Source organism: Acromyrmex echinatior, chromosome 8 (genome assembly GCF_024713525.1).
Source record: "Acromyrmex echinatior isolate Ae372 chromosome 8, ASM2471352v2, whole genome shotgun sequence".
Taxonomy (NCBI): Eukaryota; Metazoa; Arthropoda; class Insecta; order Hymenoptera; family Formicidae; genus Acromyrmex; species Acromyrmex echinatior.
In genome coordinates this window covers 12,270,232-12,295,276 of record NC_141859.1, presented here as the reverse complement: position 1 = coordinate 12,295,276, position 25,045 = coordinate 12,270,232, and the positions used below count along the sequence as shown (strand labels likewise).

Below are 25,045 nucleotides of genomic sequence, written 5' to 3'. Positions count from 1 at the left end.
ATTCGCCAAAAGTATTCGTAGCCAGTGTTGAACGAAATTAAACTAGCAATTACTCGCCAGAATATTAGTCAGTTAGCTTCTGCAAAATCTCCCCCCTCCGAAACAATTTTATAATTTTTTAAGTACATATAGTAGTTTTTCTATGACTAAAATAAAAATAAAAACATATATCAAATATTTCTATAGAAATATTATATATCACAAATACATTGTTAAATTCACAACTTGTTAATAAATTATAATTTGACCAATGTAAGTTATTTGTAATCATTTCTATGGCTTCTACTCAAAAGGTCATTAATTTAGCTAAAACAATAAAGTTAAACAATTTCATTCACAAACAATTCAGGAAAATATCAAATTTAACTAATATTTAGTTTATATTAACTATAAATGCATATATTAATACGAGCTTTGTTTACTTTGAAATTATAAGTCACAGAAATGAATTGATTTATGTTTTGACACACATGAAAGTTAAAAGTAACAAAATGTTACCTAACTCCAAGGGATTGGGATACCATTGCTCCTTTTTGATATTTTATAGTGTATAACACGAGTACGTGGTAAGAAAAGAAAATCTACCTTGACATGTACTTTCTTCCTGAGGTCTTTACAAGATCTTTACTGACATCAACAACAACTTTTCTTATATATAGAGGTCATTAAATTTCCGATGCTGCAACTTAACGACGCTCGCGTGCAACGAATTATTCACGAGCGCGCGAGGTACTTGGATTTTACAGGTTCGCAAACCTCCATATTATGCAGGATTATCCTACCCCAGAGTACCTCCGAGGATCACGCTTGAAACATTCGCGGAAGCAGAAGCTCATGGGAAAACCGCGATAGAGCTGTCTTTATGTTTTCTCTCAAGTGCTATCAGCGAATACTAGTAATAGAACCTCGTAAATTATGGTCGGATGGTTACGTATGTGTACGAATCATTGTCTTCACGTCACATGTTTACGATATCTTAATACACACATTATATTAACATCACACATTGTTTAATGTCGTAAACGTAAGTTTTAATTAATTAAATACTTGAAAAAACAAACTTAAATAGTTATCCAAAAAATTAGGATAACTTATTTTTTACTATAATAATATTAATATTAACTAGAAATAAATCAAGATATACTATGTTATGCATGCGATGATTTAGTAGTTTAACTGTGCGTATAGTCAGCTATTAAATCCCTTTGATGAAAGATATAATTAAACAGTCATTAATGTTTTTTATAATAATATCGAATAAATTATATAGCAGAGTATCGTCGAAATTATATTTCGTGATTGAATGTAATTATCGTAATCATTAAAATTACATTAAGTATATTTTAATATTGCATTTTACTTAAAAATATTGCGATATATTTAATCCTAAATAATAGAAAATAAAAATTTCAAATTTAATTTCTGTCAAAAAAACTACCTTCATTTTTTACAATATTGTAATATCTATTTTTATTTTCTAGTATAAACTACTTTTTACCTATATGTAGACTTTCTAGCGCTTTCAGATTCCCACCTGAGTGCTTCCCAAGCATTTTATTCTTGTTTAACATTAAGTGAACAATATATATAAGAATAAAATGATACCTCGATGGCACTTGGGATCTGAACAGAGCCCTTTAAATAGATTCTCCAAGAGTCAGTGTCACTATCTCCGATTAACTTAATCGATCGATTATTCCATTAGAATTGACCAATCACAATCGATATTTAATCTATACTCTGATCGACCGGTCGAGCTAATCAAAGGTGGTCAAATTAGTAAAAACCTAAAAAATTATTACTATTAATTTTCAGTCTCTTTTTTTATTACTTTTGCCTTAGTGAAATAAAGTTAAAAAATACGATAATAATTGAAATATTTTCATTATTTTATGCTTTTATTTTTGCAATATTTCAAAATATAACGCTTTTATAAATTTCGAAGACTACAATAATTGCATTAATCATTAAATTGCCGTTAAATAACCAATATTCCTAGCTATATCTCTCTTTTTTTTATTATCGGGAAAAACAAAATGTTCGATTTAAATGATGAGATTTTTGGCATTCCGCTCATTCGCCACATCAATATATTTGTATTCGACGTAGCGAATATATAGAAACAATTTCAATATTAAATTTATTATACGGCATTCGTTGTCGAGATGACGTGTTACTCAAATTAAAATTTTATTTTTGCCCTTACACTACGATGGTTTATTCAGGCTAACGCTTTTTCGAGAAAAAACATGCTATTGAATTGTTAAAACGGGATATTATACATCGGGGAAAAACATGATCATCATGTATAAACAAAGCAGAATGAAATACATGAATTAGAGCATTACAAAGAAAAATAAATAAATCTATTCCCGTTTTCTCACGATTTCGTTTCTCACGACAATTGATTCGTGCGAACTAATCAAAATTTTTTCTAGTGTTTCTCGTTTCTCGAATACGTGGCGAAATTATTACCTTTTTATAGCGTTCTCACTAAACAGGGTCAACAGATTTAATCGTTAAATTTTTCTCTTCGCTCAAAGATTACTATTATTTAATCAGAAATTAATTAATCACTTGTCACTTGACTGTAATTAAATGTATATATTATTTTACTTTCTCTAAACAAAATTCTCTCATCAAATATAAGGTTAATATTATTCGTTAAATTTTTTAAGCCTGTTGATTGGATGGAAAGATCCGAGAATCTTTCTGTTAAGCTAATTAATGCTTGAAAAAAAGAGAGTACAATATTCATTTTTTCGCTATCATTCGGGATTGTTTTATTTTTACATATACTTTTGTATTTTTCTTTTCTTTTTCTGTAGAAACCGAAAATTATAATAATGACTACACTCAAGGAAAAAAATTGGTACGTTAAAATAAAGAATAAAATCCTTATTTATATTATTATGAAATCGCTGTTAATTATGTATATATTTCAATCATTTGAAAACTAATTCAAAGTTGTTGATCCAACTCTCTCTCTCTCTCTCTCTCTCTCTCTCTTTCTCTCTCTCTCTCTTTTTTTTCTCTCTCTCTGTTAGAGATTTTTTAAAAATCGAAGGAAAATGGCGTACACTTAAAAAAAAGATTAAAATTTTGATAAAATTTTGAGCGGTTAATCGGAGATTCTTTCCGTCAGCCGAAAAGTCGGAGAGTCGTTTCAAAAATTGGAGTCTTCAACTAAAAACCGGAGAGGTGACCTCTATTTCATAACGACAGTAACGGATATCCTTTCATTGTCGTTGCGTAGGTTTCGTACATATATGGTAAAAAAGCTGCGTAACGACAATGTAATAGCATCGATAGTGGCATTAGAATTACAGTCGCTACTTAACGCCGTGATCTAACTTATAAAGTATCTTCTTTTCTCGCATCTATCATAGTTTGCGATTTCTCCGCGCGAACAAATCGAGAGTATCAGCACGAGCTGCTGGGCCATTTGTCATTTCATTACGACGGTCGTGAGGGAGAGAGAAAGAAAGCCGTCTAGCCGCCGTCGGCTTGGAAGACGGACGAGAAGACGTATTCGGTCAACCAGCTGCTCCTGGTGATTTGTCTGGAGCGTCCTATGCGTATATTATCACATCGTATTCACAGCTCGACATACGAATACACGATTTACGTCTTCAAATACTCACGATTTACGTCTTGAAATACTCACATTTGAACCACAAGAGGAAATAGCATCAACATATACAATAATGCAATACTCACACGAATCATGAGGATAATGGCGGTTGCGTCGTTGATCACGTTGATCGTCGGAACTTCGATGTTCGCCGCAATGATCTCGTAGTTGCTCGTACACACGGCATCGCGTTATCATGAGATTCGAGGTCACGAACACATGCGAAATAACATTGGATTATCTATAGATTACGTTTGTTTCACTACCGAAAACACGAAACAACAGCGAGCGCGCGCGACGCACATCCAACCGTCGTTTTACTTGCGTCGACTTCACTCGACCCCCCCCTATCATCGGCTCACTTCACACGCTTCGCGCGCTTTTCAATTTGAAAGTTACGCCGTGGGTTTCACGTGTTGTTTCAAGCGTAATTTGCCGCTTGTGCAATGAAGTGGTCAGTATTATGTGAAATTAAACAAATAATATTGAGAAAAAAAAGATTGTAATAAAATTTGTAAATAAAAAGAAGAATCTTATTTCTGATAAGCGAAAGAGAAAGTGATTTTTATGCATTTATAATTTAAAAACGGTGCATATTTATTCACTTTAATCCTAATATTGATATTAGAAGTAAAAATCTTTTTTTAATTACAAATTTTATTACAATTATTTCTCAATATTATTTGTTTAATTTCACGTAATACTGAATTCATTGCACAAGCGGCAAATTTCACTTGAAACAACACGTGACCCATAACTTCCAAATTGAAAAGCATGTGAACGTGTGAAGTGAGCTGTTAATAGGAGGAGCGAGGACGGACGCAAGTAAAACGAGTCATTCGAATATGCGTCGCGCGTGATCGCTGTTGTTTCGTTTGTTTTCGATAATGAAATCAACGTAATCTATAGACAATCCAATGTTATTTCGCATGTGTTTGTGATTTCGAATCTCAAGATGACGCGATGCCGTGTATACGAGCGACTACGAGGTCATTCCGGCGAACATCGTTCTGACGATCAACGTGAATCAACGCAATCGCCATTATCTTCACGATTCGTAAGCATTATTGTGTATGTTGGATGCCGTTTTCTCTTGAGTTCATACGCGAGTATTTCATGAGACGTAAATCGTATATTCGGGCATTGAACTGTGATAATATAAAAGGATAACTGTCTTATGGAAAAATTACTATTGAATATCACAAAAACATGTTGGAAATAATTAGAAAATATTATTTAATTCGAATATTGTACACTACTAATTTCAATGGATTTTTTATTAATTCAATAGTATTTTTTCATCAAAGAAATAAAAATGTTAGTTTAGAAAAAAATATTAATAAGTAAAAGAAATATAAAAGAAAAATTCTAATAATAGATATAAAAAGGAGAAAGATTTTAGACTTTTGTTTCTAACAAGAGAAAAAGCGATTATAGAGAATTTTGCATATGTTTTATGCTTTAATTTATTTTTATTCTTATCGCATATAAAAATATAAATAATGTATGGAGAATTAAATTAAGAACAAAATATAATATGTGCACATGATCAATATAATTTTTTTAAATAAATAGTATGTTCGAGGTATTCAGTATTCTAAAAAATAAATGAATAATGAATATGAACACGAATATGAATATATTTTTTATATTCATGGGAAATAAATAAACCTTTTTTTCAGTTTGAATGAATATATTTGAATGAATATGATTATGAATATTTTCGACTTCACACATTTTCTTCCACTATAAGCCTTTGACTACAATCACATTATTTAATATATTCCTTAGATTTTTCATTATCTGGTTAACTTGTGATTAAGCTTCTGATATTTCAAATAAGCTTCATCTATGACATCATATAGTCTATTGGATAAAATATCAGGTTAAGTCTAACTATAAGTTAACCAGATAATGAAAGTCTAACTATAAGTTAACCAGATAACCAAGCCTTAGTGAAAGTATCGACAATAACTTTCATTTTTTTCTCAGTATAATCATATTTTCCAAATTTTAACTAAGCTTGAAAGCCTTGTTGAAAGCAAAACTTTTTATGGACTGTATAAGCAATTAAACGATGCACTGAAAAAAGAGTTGCATTAATTGGAATTTTGATTAAAATTAAATAAATTAGAATTTTCTGATTAAATCTATTATAATTCTAGTTCAGATATACATATAAACTAGAATTCTAATATAATTAGAAGTTTGTCTATTCTTAATGTATTCACATTCCGAAAAATTGGCATTATATAAAATAATATTAGATAATATGTACTTATAAAGGATGTAAAGTGAAAATAGATCAAGAAATGTTCAATACATATGTGAGTGAGCCATATTCGATCAAAGAGGGTCTTGGTGTCTAATAATATTTTTGCATAAATTTTTGCAATTTTCAGTTCAATCAACTTGTTCAAGCAAACAAAAATATTATATATTATTAGACACCACGACTTACTTTAACCGAATATGGTCCTTTTCACTTATTTGTGTTTAAATATAATATTTATAGTTGTAAATTCGGTTGTACTTCTGATACTGTCCAAGTGCTAACATCTAAGAGGATAAGCAGCATCTATCGTCTTTAGCGAAGATGAGATATCTAACTCGAAGATTAACTTGACTAACCGTTGCTCTCGCGATTCAGAGCAATTTATCATGGTCGAGCGACAGCTGAAAGCTTCTACGACATTACTCAGTACTTTCTCTCTATCCTCTTCCTCTCCCTCCCACCCTCTCCCCCCCCCTCTCGTTCTCTCCTGCCTCTTTCTGTCACTTTTTTGTTCACGTTGGGCAGATTCATCCACAACTTTGATGTAGTAAGCCGACAAGGTGTATAGTCGCGAGATCATTACTCTGGAATTATCCGAATGCCCATAACTTCTCTTCGCTAAAACTCCGGCTCGCGAGGCCGAAATTCCGACTGGGGGAATTCCAGCGGCATTTTCGGGATTTCTCCGCTATTCGGCGGTTACCCCGCACCCGTAGTTATCTCGCTTCGTGGCCTACCTTGCATATCAGTAGGGGATTACGCGGGTACACGGTCTGCGTTCGCGTCGCGCGGTCGTCCGGCTATCCAGGAGTATAATAATTTGAGGATGAACTGCTACAAAGCCATCGGAAGTTGATTTCCGCCATATAAACACTCTCGCCAGACAATACCGGCTGCATATTGAAATAGTTACTATAGTAAACTATGTTAATACCTTATGTGTGATTTGAACTTACGTTAGTCTCAGTTTTCTATTATAGCTGGAAATAGTTATTTAACTATATTAAATGACACTTTCCATAGACAGGAATCTCCATATTGCTTTGTTTGGAATGCCCAAGTGAATTATTCGCGATACATTTACAAAAAACCTCTTTAGAGCATTAATTTCTTCTTCATAGGGTGAGCTTGCGGTTTTATTAAGCCATCCTTTATTCGCTGCGTAAAGTAAAACCACTACTACTCCACTTGAGAACCTCTCCAAGTAGTTTTTGCTTGGACGTAATTGGCAAGCCATTATCTATAACAAAGACATTACTGGATTTTCTGTCTGTGTTAAGACAATTTAATTAATTGAATCGGATCGAATGAATGGATATCAAACTGAAAAGTTAATAAAATGAACTAATAAAAATATTGAATAATAGAAATTTATTTATGTTAAAAATTGTGCCATTTCTATAGCATGTACGTAAAATATTGATACAAATTTAAATATAATTGTAACTTATTTCAACAAATTGAATATAAAACGCCTGGAAGATATTTAAATATTTGAGAGCATAGAAGGAAATTCTTAAATATGTTTTTAATTAAACCTTTTATATTTTACAAGTAATATATAATTTAAATATAACTCTTATTTGTTATGTATATAATTTCTAACAGAAAGGGGAAATTAAAAATTAAAGCTAATAAAATTTCTTTTGGTAACGCTAATATTTTTTAATAGAAGCGTATTTTTAGCAAACAAGCGAATATTAATAAGCGAGTGGAATGTTTTAATTAATATTTTTCAATTATCTGACTGTTATATGACTTTAGCAGACGATTTATAATGATAATGTAGGTAATTATGCATAATGAAATTCCATTCGAATCAAATTGTTGAGTTTGCTCGGTTGAATTATCCAGTTATTCTTTACAATCTTAAATAAATTTTAATCACATATTTATGTTTTATATTTGTATGCGATATAATATAAAAATATTATAACATACTCCAAAACATATTGTACATATATTTATATTTTGACATTATTAAATATAGAATAAAAATGTATTTTTTTTTATTTAATAAGAAGATATCATACCGTGTGTTTTATACATTAATAATTTTTGTATAAATGCAAATAATTGATAAACGTGTGATATTTTTGTTTCAGGCTGAAATATGGAGCGTCTTTATTGCGATTCTGAGAAAAAGTGTTAGAAATTTACAAGCATGTACGGATGTGAGTCTCATAGAACATGTTCTGCATCGATTATCTCGTGCGGAAACTGTTGTTGCCGGTAAGTAAACATTTCCAACGAGCATTATATTATCACTGATTGTAGAAATAATTTAATTTTCTAATATGGCAAAAATCAACAGAATACCATACACATTGACATTAATTACATATCACAACATAGAAACTTGTTACTTTTTTTTTATTATAATTAATTATATATCCTTTAATATACCTCTTTTAAATATTTTTGTATACTGTAACAGATTTGTTAATCGATATGCTGGGAGTGCTAGCGAGCTATAGCATAACGGTAAAAGAATTGAAGCTTTTGTTCGGTGCTATGAAATCCGTTAAAGGAAAGTGGGTAAGAACTCTTAAGATTTATTTGTAAATGAAATGAAAATTTGAATAAATATTATTGCAAGAATGTGTTCAATAGATATATTAAATGAATACATTACATACACTAACAACAAGATTACTAAAGTAGCATTTACATTTTATAGCCACGGCATTCGGCGAAACTATTAAACGTCCTCCGCCAAATGCCGCAGCGAAATGGGCCAGACGTGTTTTTCAGTTTTCCCGGCAAGAAGGGATCGGTAAGTTCTTTTCTTGTTCATCTTTACCTTAGAACAGATACTTCTTACTTTACGACGTCCCAGAGGACATCGTTCGATTCTAAACTCGATCAAAGTTCCGATAAAAGAATTTACCCTGCGTCGCAAGATTTTGCTACCAGCTTACATTTTTGAAATCAATCACGCTAAGAAACTTTCCTGAACGTTATTACTGCGTATATCGTTCAATCAATACATGCTCATTGTAACACGTCGAATGTTTTGATTTCAATATTAGATTTAATACAACTCAAACATTTTTTATTATATATTTAATATCATATTATGTATAATATAATTATCTAATTTAATCCATATGGAAAAAAAAGAGTACTTATAGATAAGACGAATTTGTGGTTAATAAAAAGCAATAAATTTTAAAATTTTTGTTATCTAGATATTAATTTTCTCTTTAATTATTTGAAAAATGGTACTTGACATAGTTTGAATTAGTAATCTTAATGAAGTTTGCAAACTATATAAAGTTATAAGCTGCCCTACTTGTTATAAGATGTACCGTACTAATAACGTCGAGCAACAATATATAATGACAGTTTTTCTTCTTTTTTTTTGTATCTTCATTTTATATTATTCTAATTATATATTTCTTGTATATTTACACATATTTAATTAATTATATTATTGAAAAAACACGTGCATATTATAGAGCCGTAGTTAAGCATAAATACATCAATAACTAGCATCGTTATAATTTTGCTTTTTGCTTCGTATATTATAGCGCTCCGTAAAACAGCCTATGCATAATTATTAAATTATGTCAAATTATATACAATTCTGAGTTTCTATAATTTTTTGAAAAGCTTGTTGGAGATAAAGAGTTGAAAAAGCTTAATACATGAAATGTAATGAATATTGCATATTCTGTTAATGAAGATAAGTTAAAGTAATATTTGCAATAATCATTTCAAGAAACTAAAACTGAAATGGAAATAGCGTAATTTCCATTGTGCATTACTAATATTGTTTTATATTATTATTCATTTTACTTATGCATCAAATATCGTAAAAACGAAATAAAATAATAGAATATTACAAAAAATTATTAAATAAATAATTAGAAAATAAATTAAATAATGAATATTATATTTAATATTATGATGTTTCGCTGAAATTACATAAAATATTTTCATCATATCTTGTCTCCTACAGGCAATTGTTTTGCCGCCGCTTGCAAAGTGGCCGCACGAGAATGGATTTACCTTTACCACATGGTTCCGTCTAGATCCCATCAACTCTGTTAATATCGAACGAGAAAAACCGTACCTCTACTGGTAAGTGCTTCCACATCAAGTACCCTTACGAAAGTACTCTCTCCAAGTAGAGCGATAGCCTTAAAGAACGAGGGACGAAGATTAAGGGACGAGAAACGGAAAACAAGGGACGGGGCGAGAGACAAGGGACGAAGGTCTAGAGAGGAATAAGAAACGAAGGGATGATATACGAAAGGATGAGGAATAAGGGACAAATAGATGAGGGATGAGGAACGCGGGACAAATGGATGAGGGATGAAGGGATAAGGGACGAGGGATGAGGGATAAATTTTCGAAAACTTCGAGGAAAGCACTCAGATTGGACTTATTAAGCGTGATTCTATCAATATACATTTGTAAAATGATATTTATATAGTAATAAACGATTATTTAAGACCATATAATGTGAATGCAACAAGTAAAGGGCCTATAACGATCGAAGATCTTAGGTTCTTAAATATTTTCATGTGAATTTATATGTAGTCATTTGAACCGAGCACCGAATTGATTTTTCGGACTTAAAAACAATCGCAACCGAACTACAGTAGTAATATCACAAATTAAACTGACACGTAATTTAATAGTATGATGCTCAATTGACATTTTAAGAAAATCTTAATGTACCGAAAATCTATAAATAAATTATTATATTTTTATTTTAAATTGTCTTGCATTTTATTTTAATTTTATTTTTTTATAGAAATAATTTTAATTATTTTACATATATAAAATTTTCACTATTTGTTTTTATAATAATCATGTTTTCGTATATTAAAATAAATTGATAAAAATATAAGCACATTTAAGAGTCTAATGAGATAGATTTATTAAAGTAACATTTCTCTTTTATTATTTTAGCTTTAAAACAAGTAAGGGAGTAGGATACTCTGCACATTTCGTAGGCAACTGCTTAGTCCTGACTTCAATGAAAATAAAAGGCAAGGGCTTCCAACATTGTGTCAAATACGAATTTCAGCCACGAAAGGTAGACTATTAAATATTTAAATTGATTTATATTGGTGTACACCGAAAATTTTTATATGCTATACGAGAAAAATATTTTTGTTTTTTTTTATAGTGGTATATGGTCGCGATAGTGTATATATACAATAGGTGGACAAAAAGTGAAATTAAGTGTTTGGTCAATGGCCAGTTGGCGTCGAGTACAGAAATGACATGGCACGTTTCGACGAATGACGTGAGTGTTGTCCGCAAATATATTTTATATTAATAATTTTCTTTTGCCAATGATGATTTAAAGAAAAAAAAATGGTAACGTCATTTTACAGCCTTTTGACAAATGTTACATTGGAGCAACCCCCGAACTGGACGAAGAGCGCGTGTTTTGCGGACAAATGAGTGCAATATATTTATTCAGCGAAGCGCTGACAACGCATCAGATATGCGCGATGCATAGATTGGGACCGGGATATAAGGTATGCTATAACACTTCTCACTCTTTCTCTCTGTATCTGTCACTCTCTATTTTTTACCGTTGCTACGTGCTATAGATATACATGTATGAATCGTTAATCAAACGCTGATATTTTCTACTTTATATTTGTGAACGAATATTCATCATCGCTTTTACGATCCACGTGCAGAGCCAGTTTCGTTTCGACAATGAGTGCTACCTGAATCTGCCTGACAATCATAAAAGGGTGAGTGAGCAGGATCTCTCTACGAGCATGGTGGACCAAAGTATGCAAATTGTAAGCATTTTGATTTTATTTTTCCGTTAACATATGATTTGTATTTTGTTAATTATTCTGTTACTGCGTTCGAGTTCATCTAAGGTAATTACCCAATTACGATCACTGATTTTCTTGATGGTCACTGCGATTGATAAGTTTATCAATTCGTTTGATATTTGTTTTGGAAAAGTTGATTTATCTGTGACTATGAATCTTGCATTATATCTATTATATTAATAAAATACATCTATTTTTATGTTTATTTTATTTTTTTTATTGTTATTTCTTTCTTTACTGGAATGCCTTTCTTAGTGAACAGATATTGCAGAACGAATTTAGTAATGTGCAAAGTACTTTTGCTGTAAGCATCTTTACATACATTATACATCGTATAATTTTGTTATACGATTTCGTTTGATGTTAATCGGTATCCTGTAATTAGTAGTAAGTAGCAGTATAATTATGGAGTAGTATTGAATTATTGCTTTCGAGTATGTGGTTTCTGTGTATTTATTTATATTATGTAGTTAGTATCCAAGATGTTTACATCCTGGTAAGATTGAATAACGTAATGCAGTATATTTTAATGTAATGCACTTATATTATAGCATAAATATATTGTAAATTACAATAAGTATTGAAAATTTTCTGCGCAGAAGATTTATTATTAATTTATTACTTTATATATAATATTCCAGGTACTTTACGACGGAAAATTATCGAATGCAATTGTGTTCATGTACAATCCAGTAGCGACAGATTCGCAGCTTTGTCTACAGAGCGCACCGAAAGGCAATGTCTCTTATTTTGTACATACACCGCACGCCCTCATGCTACAGGTATAATTTATTCAATTCAGAGATTTAATACTAAATATACAGAATTATAATATGCTTTTTATTTACTTTTATTTTAAACATCGCCGTATTGATAGAAAAGTGACACATCTCAAAATTAGCAACTTTTCAGCAGAGTATTTTTTAAATATTATTTCTGAATTGGAACAATATTTAGAACAACTTCACTTTTTTCCATGTTAGATTTTTAATTATAAAATATTATTTGAAAAATTATTTCATGAATTTTCAAAAGATCAAAAGTCAAACACTATAATCGTAATATAGGATTGTGTATATTTGATCTCTTATTAAAATTGTGACATTTTTTTCATTTAACCAATATATTGACAAATACCTACGTTGTTTTTTCACAAAATATGTTAGTCTTTAGGGAGGTTGATTTTCTTTCATTATTTCAAAAATGCAATTTTTTTATTCATGTCACTTTCTGTCACTTTTTTAAGCAGTGATGTAGAATAAATTATAAATATGCATAAAACAAATGTGTAAAATAGGTAAAAAATTTTTGTGTTTTGACTTTCAGGATGTCAAGGCAATCATAACACATTCTATTCACAGCACATTAAACTCGATAGGTGGTATTCAAGTACTGTTCCCATTATTCTCCCAGCTGGATATGCCTTATGACTGCATAGCGCCGAACGACATTAAGCGCGATCCCACATTATGGTAAAGCTTTATTAATAGTTATCGCTTTGGAAAGTTATGCATTTAAATAGAAGGAATTTACAAGAAACATTGACATCATTTTTCAGTTCGAAATTGCTCGGGTTTATTTGCGACTTGGTGGAGAGTTCTCAAACCGTTCAGCAACATATGGTACAAAACAGAGGATTTTTGGTAATAAGTTTTATGCTACAGAAAGCCAGTCGAGATCATCTCACGACGGAAGTTCTTGCATCTTTTTTGGAGCTTACGAAACATTTAGTGACTTGTCTTAGCGCAAACAGTGATTTATTATTGAAACAGGTACCGATCTATTAACAAATTATTATTTGTTAGTATTTATTAGACGTTTCAATATGATGAATACAACAATATGTTTATAGTGATATATGCAGTTAAGATAATTGCATTTACCGTTATTTGATGTAATTTTAACTAAAGAGGATATACAAAATATATACATATATATTAAATTTTTTAAATTATAATTTTAATATATTATATTTGATTCAATTTGCAATTATCTTAACTATGACAATAGTGTAAAATGCTTATTAGATTTAGAAAAATTAGAGTAAAATCCCTACAATATAAAAATTAAGTAAAACAATTTTTATAAAAGATTTGAAAATAGAATAGAAAATTGTTGATAGAAAAAACAAAATTATTAATCATTGTAGATAAAACAGAGTCACATCATAATATTTATTTGATAAATAGAAGGGAAAGAGGATTATGTGTTTAATATTATTAATTGTTGATTAAGTTTTTCGTAAACTAAAAACTCTTCATCCATGCACATCTAGCTGTCTCTTTTCGTCTATAGATGATTTTGTTTATCCCTGCATGGATTCCATTTGGTTTAATTTCGTTAAAATGTTAATATCGATGTATCCTATTCCTTTAATTTACGTTATCATCTCTACTATGTAATGTAATAGCTTCCACGCTTTCATCGCAATTGCTCCTATCAAAATGTTTGCAAATATCCTACGTATATATTAATGTATGTGTTTGATATGCATTTCCGTACTATTGAGATTTTGTTAAAGACTCTTCAACAATCCCATTACGAGCATGCCTACTCGCCTTCTTCGATCAATTATTGTGCTATTTAAACTTCGGATCGCATGTAATCTACCGACTTTTGAGCTTCCTAATTTAAAAGAAGTGGCTACGCAAAGTATTTTGTTCATAATGTCGCTTTTACATCAAAATTCATAATTCTTATTTTGCGACGCTAAGAATCTTCATCTATCTCTGCTACATCATGAAAAGTTATGTTATTTCTATCTTCAAATATGCACTATCATCAAAATCCTATCACATGGTATATTATTTTTTGTCACAGGTTGTCCCAACGGCATAATTAATTATATTATTTAATTAAATACTAATCATACATTTAATACATGATTAATTTGTTTGCAATTTAATATTAATGTAATATAATATTAATATACTATATTAATACACAAAATCGATGCATTCCTTGATAACTCATCTTTTGCAATATAAAATAATTATGTTAAATAATATTTATGCAATTAATTGAATCATATAGCATTTTCCGATTTTCAGAATACGTATATATGTATTATACATCCTAAATTTAAGTTTCGATATTATTCCTCGAATTTTTTCCAATTGATATAAATGCACGAATATCCATTTGCACTATGTTTTATGTTACGTTTTATATTCATGTAAATCACTAATTATTGTTGCTCGTAACAGCAATACTATCTGCACTTTATCTACCATCAATTCTAATTATTTCCGTAAGCTCAATAACTCGTATTTGATATTTGTATATTATTTTTTTCTTTACACATGTAATCCGGTATTCATAGTTAGATCTTATATTTAAAACTGTCTTAAGTACAATCTTAAGATGTCATGAACCAATCAGAGAACTGTATTAGCATCTTAAGACATTACTTAAAACAGTTTTAAAATAACAATGGACTATGAATACTACCTATAGATTATTTTTTCATTATAATTTTTTCATTATTTAATATGTATCCAATAATATTTTAATTTATTATATTTTTTATTATTATTATATTTTTTACGTTGTATTTACATAAATAATTTATCAAAATTGAAATCAAATTGAAATCAAAGTATAAATTAAAATATAATAAAAAGATTTGTACATATTTATAAATAAACTTTAAATAATTAAATTGTATGGATTACATACATTAATGCAAATAAATTCAATGACATATATATGGCTCAGAAAAATATAAAAGTCGGCTAGATTGGTGTGTCCGAAGAACAGGCAGATCCATGGTGATGTAGTTGTTTTATTTTTCATTCCTAACATGGCAGCTACTGGATCACGTTCTTTTTAATCCCGCTCTATGGATATACACACCAGCGCCAGTACAAACACGGCTTTACTCGTACCTGGCTACAGAATTTCTTAGCGACACGCAAATTTATTCCAATGTGAGACGCGTATCGACGGTTTTGCAAACCGTGCACACACTCAAATACTATTACTGGGTAGCTAATCCTCGCGCCAAAAGTGGAATAACACCGAAAGGACTCGGTACGTTACCATACTTAATCAGTTAATGCAAATTCATCCTGAACTTTTAAAATGTAAAGTCTTACACGTTAATTTATTTTTGTGATAGATGGTCCGCGACCGCAACAGAAGGACATTCTTACAATTCGTTCATACATTTTATTATTTTTAAAACAATTGATAATGATCGGTAACGGTGTAAAAGACGATGAATTACAGAGCATACTTAATTATTTGACGACAATGCACGAGGTAATCTTAAATAATAATGTAATCATGTAAAGTAATTATTTATTGTTAAGAATATTTTTTTTAATTTTCAAACCATTTTTAGGATGAAAATTTACATGATGTTTTACAAATGCTGATATCTTTGATGTCGGAACATCCGTCATCGATGGTACCCGCATTCGATGCGAAACAAGGAGTACGAACGATTTTCAAGCTTTTGGCAGCTGAAAGCCAGTTGATACGTTTGCAAGCGTTAAAACTGCTAGGATTCTTCCTCAGCCGCAGTACACATAAGTAATTCTCTTCATATAGATAATTTATATATTAAAATATTAAAAAATTAAAATCTTTAAAAAAGATACTAATATAATAATATTATTTAATACACACAGACGAAAATACGACGTCATGAGCCCGCATAATCTGTACACGTTATTGGCTGAAAGGCTCTTATTGAATGAGGAAACACTTTCATTGCCGACATACAATGTTTTATACGAGGTACGTATATTTTATCTCTAAAATAATATTTATTTATTAAATAAATTAAATTTTTATTTTAAATGTTTAATTCTAGATTATGACTGAGCACATCAGTCAACAAATATTGTATGCCAGACATCCTGAACCTGAATCTCACTACCGTTTAGAAAATCCGAGTAAGCTGAAAATCTGTAATAGATAAATAAATCAAACGTTTCTTGTATATTAATCTGTCAATATCTCTTTCAGTGATCCTAAAGGTAGTGGCGACATTAATTCGACAATCAAAGCAAACGGAGCAACTGCTAGAAGTAAAGAAACTATTCCTGTCAGACATGACGTTACTCTGTAATAACAACCGGGAGAATCGGCGAACAGTTTTGCAAATGTCTGTGTGGCAGGAATGGCTTATTGCTATGGCTTACATCCATCCCAAAAACACCGAAGAACAGAAGATATCAGATATGGTGTATTCCTTATTTCGTATGCTTCTTCATCACGCTATCAAGCATGAATACGGTGGCTGGCGTGTTTGGGTTGATACATTGGCTATCGTACATTCTAAGGTAAGTTCGCGAGATATCGCTTAGGAAAGGATTCTAATACATTTTGATATACATTTGATATATACAGGTATCGTATGAGGAATTCAAGCTTCAGTTTGCCCAAATGTACGAGCATTACGAGCGACAGAGATCCGATAACATTACGGATCCTGAGCTAAGACAGCAGAGGCCGATTAGCACAATTTCCGGATGGGATCAACAGCATTCCGGGAGTAACGGATACAATAGACCAGCGGTGTGGGGAAATCAAAATCACGAGATACAACATATGGAAAGAAATTACAAAGTAATTTAAAATTTAATACGAGTAATTTTAAATTTTACGTAGGCGTATAAAATGTCATACACAATTTTGTTTATATATTTATATTTAATAAAATTGATACAAAACTATTATAAAATTAATTAAAGTCTAAAAATTGGATAATTAAATAGTATGACATTTTTTGTGTGTCATCCAATTATTTTTCCTTCATTTTATGCCCTTTACAATTTTCTTTATATTGTATATGGCTATGTGGCTCAATACTTTTTGCCAATTTAAGATGATGCATTCAACAAATTTAATTATTTATTTATTGCTCTCAATAATATCTTGTATTGTAATGCAGGAGTTTGATTCATCCGAGGCAAATGATCGATTGGAAGAATCCTGCAGTTGCGATCTTAATTCAATAGATAATACCGAAAGCGACGGTAGTCCGGCCATCGTGAAATCGCGCAGCGAAACCTTGGACACACTGCAATCGTGTGAGGTAGTGTCATTGGACTCGCGATTGAGCGATAAACCAGAAACACCAACTACCGCGCGTGAGACTCACACGGAGACACCAACGATCCTTGAGGAAGCAAACAGCGAAGCCGTCTCGTTGCCAACTACGCAAGAAACCAGCGAAGTGATATCGATTGAGAGCTCCAGCGACTTCTACAGTGAGGTGCACAAAATCGAGAGTTCCAGTCCCGACTCGATGATAGTTCAAGACACTTTGAAAAAGGAAGAAGACACAGTTCTTGAGAAACAATCTGTTGCTGTTACCGAATCCTCTTCAACCGAACAGATTAAGGAAACCACGGAAGTGACAGCTGTCGTCGAATCGAAAAACTTGAAGGAAACTGTGACAGATACAAATATTCCCGACACGGTTTCCACAACAGTGGACAAAGTTGATAATCCATCGGTTGAGGATAGGGAAGTGAAGGAGGAGATTGCCAAGTCTGTCGAGGAGAATAACGTTACGACCGATGATAGTAATACGCCTACTAACACTGAAGATTCCGACAAAACTGCAGCAGTAATCGAAAATGCGGCCGACTCTGTTGCTTTAAAAGCCGACGCCGACACTGAGGAAGATACCGTGCCAATTGTCCCTTCTGACGAAACGCGAGAACCGCTAACGGTTAAAGTTATCGAGAAACTCCAATTGGAGAACGACCGCGAAATAATTGATAGCGATACATCAGAGGCGTACTTGACGCCAACTGAGAATCAAGAAATCTCGAGCGAGATAAAAAGCAGAACGTCCGAAGGTGAGAAAAACGATGATGAGACTGTCGAGAAGAAGGACATTTCCGAAGACAGGGACATTACCACTGAGACTGGTGAGAACGACGCAGGGGAAACTGTAAAAAATCCTAATTGCTCAACTAGCATAGTAGAAAGCGGTGAGGCTTGCGCGGAGAAGGCGGTAGATCTAGGAAGCGAGAAGGTGGAGCCCGTAATAGTGAATAGTGCGTTAAGTAGTGATGAACGCGCTGTGGATTCTTTAACGGAGGACAAAAGTGCTGTTATTAATGATAACGAAGACGCGAAGGTAAACGAGAAACACTCAAGGGAGCCGTCCACTATTTCTACTAGCGTAAGTGATAATAAGTCAGACGTTCCGGTGACGACTGACGAGGTAGAAGTTACAGATAGTGTTTGTAGTAATAGCGACGTTCAAAGTTCTGTAGATAATATGACGCAAGTGCCAAATCCTAAGCAGCAAATCCCAACAATATCTACGGTCTGTGATGCAACTAAAAGTTTATCCGACGGTGTGCCTCAAATCGTTAGTTCTAATGTGGTTGCCAGGGACAATGCGTTATTGAATGACTTAACTCCAGATCACGTAGATACCCACCGCAGATCCAGCCTGCCGATCGTCACTTCGGAAACGATCGCGGACGATAACGGTCACGAGCCACCCTCCTTGCCTGTACCCTTACGAAAGACATCGTCGCCCCAAAAACGACCAAGGAGTGCCTCTACGTCCACGCAGGTGGATCCTAATCATTTCGGTGAGTTACAAAATTAATCCGTGCCGTATTAATAAAAGTGCGTCTATATTTTTATATATTCTTTTTATCGCAGAAGCCAAAAGATCAAAGCAAGGAAATCCCTCCACGCGACCAATGTTTAGTCCAGGCCCGACACGACCTCCCTTCAGAATACCGGAATTTAAATGGTCATACATACACCAACGACTACTATCGGACGTGCTATTCTCTTTGGAAACAGACATTCAAGTATGGAGAAGGTAGGATATACAATGCTGCACACATATATGTTAACGATATATCAATTGTGTCGGAATATTCTACGATAAGTTTTGTATTACAGTCACTCAACGAAGTCCGTATTGGATTTTGTGAACAGCAGTGAGAACGCGATTTTCGTGGTGAATACTGTTCATCTAATTTCGCAGTTAGCCGACAACCTTATAATAGCTTGCGGCGGTTTGCTGCCCTTATTAGCGTCGGCCACTTCGCCAAATGTACGTAAATTGTTCTGGTATACTTGATTAAAGAAAAAAAAAGATATTTTTTCGATCTTAATGTTTAATCAACATTTTATTGCATTTAGAATGAACTGGATGTAATCGAGCCAACTCAGGGGATGCCAATTGAAGTGGCAGTTTCTTTTTTGCAAAGACTAGTCAACATGGCCGACGTACTTATATTCGCCAGTTCATTAAACTTTGGAGAACTGGAAGCTGAGAAAAACATGTCGAGTGGTGGCATATTGCGACAATGTTTACGACTGGTTTGTATTATCTTGCATAAGGTATTTTATCGATACAGAATGAAATGATAAATCTCGTTAGAATAGTTAGATATAGTTATTTTTGTATTATTATACAATTTATATGGCTAACTAATTTTAACAAATCATTTGTCAATTTAGGAAAATATATTAAATATTAGTGCACAATGTGTGTTTGTATGCACTTGACGAAATATAGAATTTACAATATACCAAGTTCAGTATAGAAAGAAACTTGTAAAAGTTTATGTCGATATCAAGTATTTTCTTAAGTTTTGCTTTATACAATGTTACATGTGCAATTAATTTTGAAGAGAATTCCCGTATAAAAATATCTAAATTGCGACTTAATAATCGATGAATGATGTGGTTTTAGTGATCCACGAATGAAAAAGTGCAGTTGCAATAGTAATTGTATCTTTATTTATGTTTATTTTAGTGAAAATATATACATATACATAATACTTGTGGCATGCACATGTCAGATTGTACAGTACAGATTACACTTTAAAAATACAAAATATAGGGAAATGTAGTGAATAAAATTTACATGAATTTATAAATCTATTCTATATTTACGTGAATAAAAAATTTTAATAAAAAAATTTTAATTTAAATTCGCTCTTTCGATGTAAATTATAACATAACATTTTTGACAAATGATTATAAAGACTTATAATTTTAAAAAAATTGAATATTTTATCTATGAGTATTTGATATGAAAAATTGACGAGTAAGTTCACAATTAATTAAATGTAACATATTTATAATTGTAATCTCTAAAAAGTACAATTAATTCAAATATTCTTAGTTTTGTACAAATGTTTTTCATTCTCAATCCTAATGTTTTAGCTTCTAACATATGCTCCAGTTAGAAATTTAATATGTACATTTACACAACATTTTTTGTTATATTCACCTAATAAACTGCTTCTATAGGTCTGTACATGTGCCGTTAGAAACTGCTTAGAGTGTAAAGAACGTGGCAGATCGTACAGCATGTTAGGTCGGCAGATTGGTTCTAGTAATAAATCACAACATATACAATCGCTTATACGCGGGGCTCAGACATCGCCTAAGGTACGTTTTATCCGATCAAACTCATTTTAATGATTATAGCATCATTAATAGATGCGATAAACATGTTATATTTTTTTCTTTAATTTCTATTTATTAAAAAAATGTAATTAATAGTATTACATATTGTATCAAAATATTCTTTATTTATATAGAACATCGTGGACAATCTCACGCATCAGTTAAGTCCTGTGAAGGATCCCGAGAAATTACTGCAAGATATGGACGTAAATCGTTTGAGAGCTGTGATATACAGAGATGTTGTAAGTATCCGATATTTCATATAGAATGATAAAGTAAAATGATCGTATGTATGTATAAGGTAAGAAAACTAAGTCACGTACACGTTAATTTCAGGAAGAAACCAAGCAGGCACAGTTTCTGTCCCTTGCTATAGTTTACTTCATCTCTGTGTTGATGGTCTCCAAATATCGCGACATATTGGAACCGCCAATATCGCAGCGCCCACCAAGTCCAGTGCAAACAATACAGACAAATGGTGCCGGTCTCAGGCCAGGTAGCCCTTCAGGTGAGATCTCCATATCTTATTTACTAACCGATCACTATAATAGTACTAACACTAATCCAAAAAATAATCTGTGTAAATATCAATACACAAAATTCATTGATTGTTTTTAATTAATGGATGAGAGTAATATTAGATATATCTTACAATTTACAAATAATACAAAATATACTATAAAATACTATGTACAACAATTTTATAAAAAATTATTTTTTTTCGGAGTATTTAAATTATTTATTATGCTGGGTATGCACTCTGCAAAGAACTTATAAAAATATTTATTATACAAAGAATAATGCTATTCCATGTTGATAACATAATACTTTTATGCTTTTCTACATAATTTAAAATTTAACATTTATAATTGTGATTATTAGATTATATCATCTATTACGGAAGAAATTATTAAAAAATTTTAAAAAGAAAATGCATTAATTTTAATATTATAATTATATGCACGTTGAATATTAACACTTCCCTTAAAAAGTTAAAAATTTTTAAGTTAAAAATTCTTCTATTTACTCAAAACTCTTACATGTCAGATATATATTCTCTTATCTTTTGTTTTAAAAAAGTTATAATATATAAATAAATCCAATTCAATTTATAAATTAATTGATAATTTTGATATTACAGCATGACTGCAGCTATATAAATATCTAAACGAGAAACTTACAATGTATATCTTGTAAAAATATTTTATCTGCTTACTGTTTAGATAAAATTAAATTTATATCTTTTCCGAAATTTTTTAATTAACATTGGTACATACATCGCTTCTATAAAATTATTATGCAATTTTCATTAAGTTTCACAGATTAACTGGCTAAAAAATTTTCTGTCACAGTAATGTTGTAAATGAATGAAATATGATGAATGTTATAAATTGCATATATGTAGCTAATATGTTCAACACTGTGCACCAAACGATGTAGCTGCAACTTGTAAGACAACAGCACATGACACCAAGTAGAAAGCATGTGTTATTGCACTGTATGAAGTAAACATTTTATATGTATCTGACAGTGAGAGTTTTGATGTTTGCCGAATGTGTTTGCACCTTTTTTGCGTTACGAATATACTTACGTCATTATACTTATCGTTGTTGTATTCTCTTGGATGTGGAATTTCTTTATGTGGAAAATTAAAGAAAAACAAATATCGTTGACTGTTACACGATTGTGTGAAATAAGTTCTTTTAGAATGTAATACTCCAATTGTTACTGATATTACAAACATTGATATAGAACTTCGAATCGGTGTAAACATTATTATATTGGTGTAATCACACATTATTTCGATGAAAATAATAATATATTATTATTTTCACCGTTATTTTAATTTTTTTTTGTTAAAATTTATATTATGTTACAAATTAGAAATAAAAATTATTAATTAAAAATTGTTAGCAATTTTTAAGAAATAATACATATTTAAAATAATACAAAATGTTATTTACTGAATTTCACTCTATGAATGTGAAATAAATACTTAATAGTTTTTAAATGTTTTTTTTTGTAATTTTTAAATGTATATAACAAAAGTTTGCTGTAATAAGTGTGTGTGTGTGTGTGTGTGTGTGTGTGTGTGTGTGTATAAAACAATAAGAAAACTATATATATATATATATATATATATATATATATATATATATATATATATATATATACATATATACATATAATTTTTTATTAGAATTTTATAATAAATTTAGAATTTTATAATAAATTTTGGATATTCTAAATTTTTTTTATTTCAAATAAGTTTTTAGTGATAATTGTTTTTAAACTGTCGAAATAAACAACTACTGTGTATATGTTGCACTGTATAATTAATATTTTGGAAGAATATTGATAATTTGTTATAATTTGTTATAACATCAAAAATGGGAGCTTCAAGATGAACAGATGTTAATTGTACTGTTTATTCGCAATTTTATTAAACACAATTGCATAGAGTGAAGAACAGTATCAAAAATGCTATGGATCGCGAGCGATAAAAGTGTTTGCGCACGACCGGATAACGTGGTAAATGTGGTTCCTCGGCAGATGGGAATGGTGGTGGAGGAGGGCGGCCCTTATTTCCACAGTGGTCTCACCACGTGTACCCACAGTTCCTCCCGGGATCTCACCCTAACGCCAATGCAAATGTCAATGCCAATGCCAACCATCACATCAACCAGCACCACCACCAGCACCCGCTACCGGCTGCCAGGCACTCTAATCGCCAGCCATCCTCTAATTATTATCTCCCGAATCACCACAATAATCACTACAATCATCATCCGAATAACCATAACTATCATCGCCATCACCACTATCATCATCACAATAACAACAACCACCACCATACGCTTCAAAAGCATATCGATCAGCCCCGAAATCTCTGTCATAGAAACTCCGGTGTCGGTCTGCAAGGTAACTCGAAAACCCGAAAGTTGTTTCACGGAATGCCCAAGTTCTTCTGGCCTGATTTATTTCGCTTTATTTTTATTTATCCATTAACTTGCACGACCCGCTTGTCAATATCAACGAGTCTATACACAATTTTCTCGATGTTTCTCTTGCTGTACCAACGCAACCGGCTCTTTCTGCACTACAAAATTTATTATTTAAATTATCTTCAAAAAATATATATTTTACGATCGACTACAAGTTTGTTTATTAAAAGGAAGTTTGTTTAATTAACTCGTTCGTTTTCTCCTTTCGCTTCTCACATTTCATTTATATGTATTAAATATCTAATCTGATTTAATTTCTTGTTTACTTTTATTATTATTAAAATCAAATATTTATTAATTACATTGTTTATTTAATAATTTTCTAACAGGTTCGCATTGCATGCCATATACAAAGCTAGCAGTTACTTCGAACTTACAGCATATTGTTGCGTAAAAAATCAATTTAATAATTGTTCCGTTCTACAGCATGTGGTATATGTAGGTATTTCAGTGACGATAAAGCGCATCATATTTTATTAATACAAATCAAGACATGCATGAACATAATGAAGATGTCATCCCTTAAAAGTCAATGCGATGTATGACATAAAATATGCGTATTTATTCAACAAATAATTCGCTATTATTGAACAAAATGCAATAGTCCCCGAATTTGATGTATATTTTTATCATTTTATGTAATTTATATTTTACAATTAATGCTTTTCATTACTCGATAAATATATTTAAGGAACACTGGCTACTCTGAAAATTAGAATAATAATATTTATATAATTAAATATATCCTATTAAATGCTCTATATATATATATATATATATATATATATATATGTGCATATAAAAAACTAAGTATAATAAAAGCTTGTGTTTCTTAAGGTTCGAGTAACTGAAGAATTGAGATGTCTGTTGTGTGCTATGATTTATTTTGCAGCAATTTTGTGCA

General features: G+C 31.2%; 1 protein-coding gene across 6 annotated transcripts in view; it reads left to right on the top strand.

Moving 5' to 3' along the window:
• The window catches only part of rg (A kinase anchor protein rugose), a 152,462-nt gene that overhangs the window by 38,825 nt on the left and 88,592 nt on the right, over positions 1 to 25,045 (top strand). For 3 of the 6 annotated variants that reach the window (XM_087408549.1, XM_087408545.1, XM_087408544.1), the window contains exons 2-26: positions 8,015 to 8,141; positions 8,347 to 8,447; positions 8,590 to 8,685; positions 9,874 to 9,995; positions 10,833 to 10,959; positions 11,053 to 11,172; positions 11,264 to 11,410; positions 11,579 to 11,686; positions 12,367 to 12,507; positions 13,052 to 13,197; positions 13,284 to 13,497; positions 15,505 to 15,757; positions 15,846 to 15,988; positions 16,071 to 16,261; positions 16,360 to 16,468; positions 16,545 to 16,626; positions 16,700 to 17,016; positions 17,084 to 17,302; positions 17,628 to 19,293; positions 19,367 to 19,532; positions 19,616 to 19,769; positions 19,859 to 20,038; positions 20,978 to 21,118; positions 21,271 to 21,378; positions 21,473 to 21,644. In XM_087408549.1, coding sequence (XP_087264675.1) covers positions 8,015 to 8,141; positions 8,347 to 8,447; positions 8,590 to 8,685; positions 9,874 to 9,995; positions 10,833 to 10,959; positions 11,053 to 11,172; positions 11,264 to 11,410; positions 11,579 to 11,686; positions 12,367 to 12,507; positions 13,052 to 13,197; positions 13,284 to 13,497; positions 15,505 to 15,757; positions 15,846 to 15,988; positions 16,071 to 16,261; positions 16,360 to 16,468; positions 16,545 to 16,626; positions 16,700 to 17,016; positions 17,084 to 17,302; positions 17,628 to 19,293; positions 19,367 to 19,532; positions 19,616 to 19,769; positions 19,859 to 20,038; positions 20,978 to 21,118; positions 21,271 to 21,378; positions 21,473 to 21,644 — 5,350 coding nt within the window. The remainder of the gene's footprint in view (positions 1 to 8,014; positions 8,142 to 8,346; positions 8,448 to 8,589; positions 8,686 to 9,873; positions 9,996 to 10,832; positions 10,960 to 11,052; positions 11,173 to 11,263; positions 11,411 to 11,578; positions 11,687 to 12,366; positions 12,508 to 13,051; positions 13,198 to 13,283; positions 13,498 to 15,504; positions 15,758 to 15,845; positions 15,989 to 16,070; positions 16,262 to 16,359; positions 16,469 to 16,544; positions 16,627 to 16,699; positions 17,017 to 17,083; positions 17,303 to 17,627; positions 19,294 to 19,366; positions 19,533 to 19,615; positions 19,770 to 19,858; positions 20,039 to 20,977; positions 21,119 to 21,270; positions 21,379 to 21,472; positions 21,645 to 25,045) is intronic. The other 3 variants (XM_087408548.1, XM_087408547.1, XM_087408546.1) reach the window with 3 other exon arrangements.